Raw genomic sequence first — 8,411 nt, forward strand, 5'->3', positions numbered from 1 at the left:
TTGTAATGTAAAAAGAATGCAGGATAACAGGATAACAGAGCCGGTTTCGCTATACACATTTAATTAAAGTGAGGGAAAAATAAATTCCTTGGTTTTGTTTGCACTGGTTACAGTACTGGCTTTTGCACAGTACTGTATACAACAACATTTAAGTGAAACGTGTGCTTAATTTATTCCATGCCCATTGCCCTGTCCATTGCCTACGCAGCTCTGTTATGAAACAGGGATGGATTTCATGACAGCGCGCCGTGGTGGGCGGAGACGTTGCCTATGAATTCCTTCTGGCCAATTACAAGTGGATAAATAAGAATTGCCCTCATGCCATTGGTGAATGCCAAGAAGGCCCGCCCCCTTTATGTCCCATTCAACACTGGAATTGGTCGAACGCTTAGGAAGTCAAAGCGTAGGACTTTTAGCAGAAGACCAGGACCGGGAGGTAAAGCGCTTTCTGTCCAACTATAATCGGTAAGACGACCGTTTTTTCCCTCTCGGTTTACCGTCCATTCAGACGTAAAGTAACCACCGCGTAACTACGGAGTAGCGATGTCTGCGCGTGCTGCTCCGGTGCACTTTGACGCTTAGTCATCGTTACGTAGCAACGTCACCGGTCAGCTTTACATTTGCAACCATTGTTCCGTAATCCCTCGGTTGTCTAACTAAACTGTCCTTTGAAAGTGTGAACTCACGAGTGAACGCAGGTTGCCGCGGCGATGGGCGGAAAGTTGTCGGTGGATCCCAGCACGCATGTCGTCGTGGTCGGCGGCGGATTCGGAGGCGTAGCGGCCGCTCAGCAGCTCAGGTCGTGCGGGATCCCGTTCACCATCATCGACCTCCGAGACGCTTTCCACCACAACGTGGCCTCGCTGCGCGCCTCCGTGCAGTCCGGTAACACCTCACACCAGTAAATCCGACGTAGCGCCGGCGTGACGTCACGCGGTCTGTCCACATGTCCTGTACTTACGAACGCTGTGCTCCACACCAGGTTTTGCCAAGCAGACTTTTATTCCCTACTCTCAGACATTTGGAGAGAACTTTCTCCAAGGTCGTGTAGTGAGGATAAATCCTGAGGCACAAGTGGTTGTTTTGGATGGTGGAAAGGTAACCATGTATATTATTTTATACCACACCATTATACATTGTTCACCCTTTCCTTCGTTACTTCTCAGATCTCGTTGTCTGAGCGTGCAACTTGTAATGATTTTGTGAATGGTAGAGAAATAAAACGGCAGGAACTATAGCAAGGTACAGAAAATCAGAACAACCACAAACCAATGGGATTTATTCACCTCGGTTTCAACAAGCTTTCAGAAACAGCACATTTCCCCCCCCAAAAAAATCCTGTTAAATTCATTAAAAAAACTAGAAAAAAGAGAATCTCAAGTGAATTAAACTTCTGTATAAAACAATGCTAGAAAATACATTCCAAATGGCATTTTTTCCCCAGAATGCACTTTGGCTTGCGTCACCGTTCATGTTAGCCAAGACTGAGAGCAGATAAGCCAATCAGCAATGACAGAGCAGTTAATGAGCTAATGTACGCTGTACTTACCATTATGTTTACATTGCATTTACTCACTTTTACCGATTTAGCAAAGAGCCTCACGTTCACAACTGAACCCGCTAGAGCTAACACAGGTAAATTCAGCAAATCCTCCCTTCCTTCTTGTTTTCACCAGGAAGTGCGATACACTCACCTCATCATCTGCACCGGTTCAGATGGACCCTTTCCGGGAAAGTTCAATATAGAGGCCTCGTGTCAGACTGCCATAGAGAAGTATGATGCCATTGTTGCAGAGGTAGATTTATTTATTTATTTGTTTTATTTACCTACCGACTTGTTTGGACCTGAAGTTCAATGCAAATACTGGTGTAGAATTACAATTTTGAGTTATGGGGGAACCTTAACATACTTAACAACTTTGTTTGAAAGTGTTGGCCTTCCACTGAGTTTCAATTTGTATTTTTGTTTAAAACTTTCCATACAAAATCATAAGTACAATTTCTCTATTCTTTCTACGCTCCTGTTATTAATAGCACTGAAATGGTCTCTTTCTGATGTATTTGTAGATCCAAGCTGCTAATTCAGTGATTGTGGTTGGTGGAGGATCCACTGGTGTGGAGATGGCTGCTGAAATAAGGACCGAATATCCTGAAAAGAAGGTACAATCACACTTACTCTCCAAGGAATGCAGGAAAATACAAAAAAAAATCTGGAAAGTTTGGGAAGTTCCTAAGAATTTCTGAGATTATTAAGGAAGGGTCGCAGCTGTAAGTTTGCATCAAACCTTTTAAAATATCAATGTGCAGAATCCCTTACTTTCAAAAAGAATTGTCTCTGTCACACATCATGCATATTTAAATCTGATTGTCATTGCTGTGTGTTAGACATTTATCTGAGGGGGGGGGGGTCTAGAAAAGGAATGGAATTTCATGCCATGTCAGCTGATAATATATTTTAAAAGCTTCTGCTCTGACCCTTGATCTGTACATAACCAGGTGACTCTGATTCATTCACACATTGGCTTGGCTGATCCAGAGCTGCTGCCCTGCGTGAGACAGCAGGCCAAAGAAGTGCTGCTCCAGAAGGGCGTGGAACTTCTTCTTGGTAAAACTGCATGCAAACGAGGCCAAGCTACTGTTTCAAGGGGTGGGAACCAGAGGGGTGTAATTAACATTCTACCAGCTTTACACGCGGACCTCACCGAACAACGGCACTATTTTTTTAGTTAGTATACTGAATTTATTTCAGGACCTGCATCTCCACCCAAAATGTCACTGTGGTCTGACCCCCTCAATTTATGTTCACTGTATGTTCATGCTTATGTGTAACTCTGTTGCCACTCCTTAGGGCAGAAAGTCTCTAACCTGAAAGACCTGAAGCTGAACATTACTCAGAAGGACATGCTGATTAAGACCGACAAGGGCACAGAAATCGTAGCTGACCTTGTCATCAACTGCGCTGGGAACAAGATCAATTCAGGGGCCTACAGCTCCACTCTGAGTATGTGTGCCGATTAATCAAACAGAGCAGGGGTCCATAGTGTATTTATATTTGACAGAGTCGAGTGTTAAATGTGCTTCGGCTGCTTCAGTCTGTCATGCTGCCCACCGAGGGGCAGTATTTCTTATTTCCTTTTAAGGGATGTACTCTTTTGTAAATATTATGGCTAGCAGTACCCCAGTCTACCAGAAGATAAATGGGCAGTGAAACATTTTTAGACTTTCTTGTTAATATGAACAATGTGATCTCTGTTCAAAAACTACAAGTGAAATTTATAAATAACATGATTGTAGGTTGGTGGGCCTTTTTAACCTAGTTTGATCAGATTAGAAATGCTACTTATATTTAACCAGAATAATGTTTTTCAGTTTTAGGATAATCAGGGTTTGTTGAAGGACCGTACGTCCCACATTCCTTTTAGCTTTGCTGGTTAGACTAGTTTGGCAGTCGTGCTGCTACTTTCACTTGTATTATCTGTGATCTGAATGCTCATTGGCTGATCGGATGCTCACATTTGCATGTGTACTGGGTTGATGGCTGCCTCCGGGACCTGAATGTGTGCCTTCCTGCACGTTGCAGGTGGCCACATGGCTGAGAACGGGGCCCTGAAGGTAAATGAGCATCTGCAGATAGAGGGCTGTGACAACATTTACGCGGTTGGGGACTGCGCCGATGTCAACGAACCCAAGATGGCATACCATGCTGGCCTTCATGCTGGGGTGGCAGTCACCAACATAGCCAACAGCCTTTCCGGAAAGCCACTCACCTCCTATAAAACAGGTGACTTATCTAAGCGTCCACGGGTTTTCATTCATTACACCACCCTTAAACCACCCCATTCATTACTCACTGCCTGACCACAAACACAGAATTTCTTCTATTTAAAATGTTGTGCTATTGGTGTTCCTTATGTTAGCCAAGACTGTGAGAAGATAAGCCAATCAGTGATTCAGATCAACAGAACAGTTAGACCAGTGCCTGCTTTAGAGTTGCTCAATGACTAAAACTGTCTCCTGATAGGAAATGTGACCATGCTGCTCGCCATGGGACGTGATGACGGGGTGGGTCAGTTCAACGGGATAAGGCTTCCCCGCTTCCTTGTGACACAGGGGAAGAGCAAAGGCCTGCTTCTCTGGAAGAGCTGGAGAGAGATGGGTCAGAAGGCCCCCAGCACTTAGCCAAGCAGCTCCGGTCGCCGGTGTTTTTTTTTTTTTTTTTTTTATAAATGCTAAGGGTCTCATTCACATTGGCACAGCAGAATAGCCATCACTTGTAGAACATTGTCTAGTTTTGATGCCAAACACCACAGAATTTATACAGCATTTTTATACATTTTTATACAATAATGTGACAATCCAGTGTAGTTTGTTTACCAATAGCATCACTTATTCAAATGTGATTAAAGTTACTAGTTAATATATTGTATGCAGTGATGCATTTACATTAATTTAGGTCTATATTAAGAAACTGTTATACTAATGAATTTATATGCATTTATCACTTTGGAATGCGAGGATTTGGGGAGATCTTCAGTGTGTCCATATCATTCATTGCTGCCTGAATAAATGGTCCTGAGATGTGAGAAGTGTGATCTCTTACAATATAAAGGTCATTCCAACTGTTAATTTTTCATCCAAAACAAGAAGTGTTCCTTTGGCATCCATTCTTGTTATTCCTGCTTTCCCCCTTTCAGTCCATTCTTTGGCCCTCTTGTTCCTGGTCTCTAATTAGAACCAATGATGCAAACACACACCTTCCTAAAAAAAACTGAAACAGTTTCAACTACATACTCACCATTCCTCATTTACTTCTATTGTAAAGTGAAAGTGGAGTGATTGAAACACTGCAGCACAGCACAGAGTGAGACAACTAAATGTGTTGTCTGCTTTTAACCATCACCCTTGGTGAGCAGTGGGCAGCCATGACTGACACACTGCTTCCCGGGCGCCTTCGCTGGATAAGTGACTAATTCTGTGGAGAAAACCTGTACTTTAGGGCTACAGGATACAAACATTTTACATACTTGGGAATTTAATAATAAAAATAAGCAAATGGGCAATTCGCTGGAAAATTTAACCTAAATGCTTAATATATTCTGTAATATTTGCACTTTTACTGGTCCTGATACTTAAGGGTACTATAATGTGGATCATTTAATTTCAATGGATAAAAAAAAAAAATTTTGCACACATTTGAAACGTTTTCCTTCAAAGCAATTCATACAATGCACCACATTTTAACTCTTAGTTCATGTTAAACTTAACAGCACTCGTGTAGCTTTTAGACCAGTGACCGTACATTTAGTTGCATAAGCATTTTATTGAACCGTTGCACAGTTGACACCCATTATACGTTGAAATTTGTCTGAAGGGCCGCAGGGTACAGAATTTTTATTGTGAAAGTCGGTTTTAAGAAGAGAGACCGGTTTGTGTCCTGTGCATCATATGGCAAGTTGTCAACTTCATATTGAAGTACTTCATGTCACTTATTCTTAGTTCAGACCAAAGCACAGTGGGCAAACATGACCTAGCCTCCCCCCCCCCAAACCCACAATCTTGTTCTAGAGCGATCCAGACACCACTGAAATCAATGTGGACTTATAGCTGTGTGTTTCAGCATTAGTCTTAGACTTGTTGGAGAACAAAAGTTGAAACTTTAAAAGGCATTTTCTCATACAAATTTATTTACATTTGAGACATTTTAAATACAAAAAAAATTTTTATTAAAATGCAGAATTATCAGTACACAGGGGAATTAGTCCTCTAAAACAGTCACGAGTCGTACCACCCGCCCCCCCACTTAAAAGCTTGTGTTTTTTTTTTTTTTTTTTTTTTTTTAAAACCCTGTGAATTCTTGTTGGTGAATGATCATTTCTTCCTCCCATTCACCTGCAATCCTGTACCGCCCTCCTGAGGACATTCATGAGGACTGACATTCATCTTACACACAAATATTTACAAGAGACATTCCAGCACAACTGCAGTGCCTTCATTCAGTCAGATGATTGAATCAACACAAAAGGGAACCAGGATGGGAGATGGGCGAGCAGGAATGGACGTTAAAACCACTGACGTAAGCACTCTCCAACGTTAGGCAGGAACAGGGTGAGAAATTACAAGGCGACGATCGGTGCAGGAGTATTCCTACGTGAACCACCCACAGGGAGGCATTTCGAAGAACCAGTCTATCCAGAAGACACCAAAACCTCAATTATGTAATACTTCTGGAATGCAAACATAAAAGAATTTGCTCTTAGAAATTGGTTTCCCCGCTGCCCTCCGTGCACAGTGAAATTTAGTCTTTAAAAAGTTAACTACGGGTGAAGAGGTTTGCCCAACGCAGAAAGGCTTAAAGTGGAACCACGTCAGGACATCAGAAGAAAGCGGAGGAACGATGCCTTCATCTGTAGCCAGTCAGTTTAAGAGTAAACAGTGGGACCTACTCGACCTTAGAACTCTTGCCATTTCTGAGGTAGGACTGGTAGAAGAACGACGAGAACAGGAGCAGGTAGCTCAGGTACATGAGGGACGCCCACACAATGTTGTCGAAATAGGAGGGGCAGTGGCCTTCCTGCATCCACTGGTACACCAGAGCGCTCACAGCCAGTCCCATGGCCATCTGCGTGATCTGCGCAGCAGTTATCACCATGGCGCATGGACGAGGCACGCGGAACCCAGCTGCCCGCGCGGCGTAGTAGCTGTACATGAGGGCGTGGACAGTGTAGTTCATGGTCATGAACCAGCCGCCACCAGCAACCTGGTCTTTGTAGGAATACCAAGAGTAGAGCAGGACCGTGATGTGGTGATACCAATGCAGGAAGATAAGGCGCTGCTTGCGAAGGATAATAAATGCGGTGTCACCTATAGGAGGAAAATAAAATGTAAAAAACTAAATAAAATTCATTAATTCCTTCTACAGACATCAACTAACCTAGTTCTGGTGCCTTGCTCAGGACGAATGCATAGGCCCAAAATTTGCTGACTGGCCCATAGTAGAAGCTTTGGTCACAGACTGACTGCTTGAAGCCACTGGTTCTGAGGATGTAGAACATGTACCAGCCGGTCCGTGCTGCTCCAATGATACTGCAGGTTAATTAAAATAAATAAAGTTAAAAACATGGCATCTTTAGCTCCAAGAGTATCTGGTTACTACACACGCCCAGTGGCCATACCTACAGCATGGGAGGGCAATTAAAAGGCTTTGTTGGAACAATGACCACGATGAAACCAGCACGTAGTAACCCACTACAATCCTTTTGAAAGAAAGCCGGCCAATTACAAGAGAAGTCTAGACTAGACCGCAGTTTTCATGGTTACATTGCTGCCAACACCAGTCCAAAATGTTGTCCATTCTCTTGCTGCTCAGGTAAGACTGAACTTACACAAGGGGCATAAATCTTAAGACTAAAAATAAGATGAAAGGATCCATTATTAGTCCCACAAGTGGGAAATTTACACAGTGCCAAAAGAAATAAAAATAAATAAAAAAAGTTAAGAAAGTTTGAACTAAACCTGGGTGAACAGAGCTTATGACTTGACAGTTAAAAAAATAATAAAGAAAGAAATAAGTTTATTTCGAGGTCTCCACGTGGCTCCGAGCGGCGACAGTCAGGCGACTCACCTGAAAAGAGCCAAACTGAAGGACCACAGCACCAGGACCCCGCGCAGGTCCAGCTTCTGCCTCCCCCTCATCACACGCTGCCCCCCGAACACCAGCAGCACGTAGACGGCGCAGAACCCGAACGACTTGCTCCTGAGGAAACAGCAGGGCCGACAGTCCACACGGCTCAGCGGGCTGGATGTTAACGCGCCTCCGACTCACCAGTTCTCCCGCATCCACTCGATCGCGCCGCGCTCGTCGAAGCGCCTCTCGAAGTCATACTCGCCGAACGGCAAGCGCTGGATCTCCGTCTCGTTCATCCCCCCCCAGACGCCGCGTCCTCTGCTGCTGGGTGGAGCCGCGGGGCGGCGTTTTATACGCGGAGAGAGATTGCGCGCAGCCGGGGGCAGTCTGATCGCCGACACGTTCCTCGCAATCAAAATATTCACTTTTTTATTACAGCTTGTAATAGAACCATCTCTACAGCTGCATGTTTTAACATCCACTTTAAAAATGAGTACTGAAAGCGAAACGTTTAGTAGTCTGGATAATTGTTGAATGGTCAGAAGGTTCCACGCCTGGAATTCCTGGAGCCTGTGCCAAGTGAGAGGATGGGATGAGAATGAACCAATGAATAGAACATTGTTATCGCAGTTATGAGAAAGTGATGTTAGGTTGTGATCGTTGTCAAAGAGGAGTGAATATCTTAGAGCACGAAAGCTGGGGCCTCAGAGGGTCAAAGGTCAGCAAAAATACCCCCTACCATAAATAATACCCCCGTAGACGGTAAAACGTCCTTGCATATTTATCC

The 8,411-nt window shown here is 43.8% G+C and overlaps 2 protein-coding genes across 2 annotated transcripts; one reads left to right on the top strand and one right to left on the bottom strand.

Moving 5' to 3' along the window:
- Positions 1 to 343: 343 nt before the first annotated feature.
- On the top strand, positions 344 to 4,583 carry aifm2 (AIF family member 2). Its single transcript, XM_028989549.1, has 9 exons — positions 344 to 465; positions 676 to 885; positions 983 to 1,098; positions 1,677 to 1,796; positions 2,068 to 2,160; positions 2,497 to 2,605; positions 2,849 to 3,001; positions 3,581 to 3,781; positions 4,022 to 4,583. The coding sequence occupies exons 2-9, from the start codon at positions 711 to 713 to the stop codon at positions 4,177 to 4,179; spliced, it is 1,125 nt and encodes a 374-aa protein (XP_028845382.1). The 5' UTR covers positions 344 to 465; positions 676 to 710; the 3' UTR covers positions 4,180 to 4,583.
- Positions 4,584 to 5,832: 1,249 nt separating this feature from the next.
- LOC114795931 (elongation of very long chain fatty acids protein 6-like) lies at positions 5,833 to 8,165 on the bottom strand. The gene is made up of 4 exons (XM_028989674.1): positions 7,823 to 8,165; positions 7,622 to 7,753; positions 6,932 to 7,083; positions 5,833 to 6,861 (listed from the first exon to the last, which is right to left on the bottom strand). Exons 1-4 carry the CDS (start codon positions 7,918 to 7,920, stop codon positions 6,440 to 6,442), a joined length of 804 nt encoding a protein of 267 aa, XP_028845507.1. The 5' UTR covers positions 7,921 to 8,165; the 3' UTR covers positions 5,833 to 6,439.
- Positions 8,166 to 8,411: the final 246 nt, after the last annotated feature.

The sequence above is a fragment of the Denticeps clupeoides genome, chromosome 8 (genome assembly GCF_900700375.1).
Source record: "Denticeps clupeoides chromosome 8, fDenClu1.1, whole genome shotgun sequence".
NCBI classification, from domain to species: domain Eukaryota; kingdom Metazoa; phylum Chordata; class Actinopteri; order Clupeiformes; family Denticipitidae; genus Denticeps; species Denticeps clupeoides.

Bases quoted from the DNA above. Each gene is read 5' to 3' on its own strand.
- aifm2 (XM_028989549.1), top strand. From the start codon at position 711: ATGGGCGGAAAGTTGTCGGTGGATCCCAGCACGCATGTCGTCGTGGTC. The intron at 886-982 runs GTAACACCTCAC...GCTCCACACCAG, and splicing joins GCGCGCCTCCGTGCAGTCCG to GTTTTGCCAAGCAGACTTTT. The intron at 3,002-3,580 runs GTATGTGTGCCG...TGCACGTTGCAG, and splicing joins GGCCTACAGCTCCACTCTGA to GTGGCCACATGGCTGAGAAC.
- LOC114795931 (XM_028989674.1), bottom strand. From the start codon at position 7,920: ATGAACGAGACGGAGATCCAGCGCTTGCCGTTCGGCGAGTATGACTTC. The intron at 7,754-7,822 runs GTGAGTCGGAGG...CTGTTTCCTCAG, and splicing joins GAGTGGATGCGGGAGAACTG to GAGCAAGTCGTTCGGGTTCT. The intron at 6,862-6,931 runs GTTAGTTGATGT...TTCCTCCTATAG, and splicing joins GAGCAAGGCACCAGAACTAG to GTGACACCGCATTTATTATC.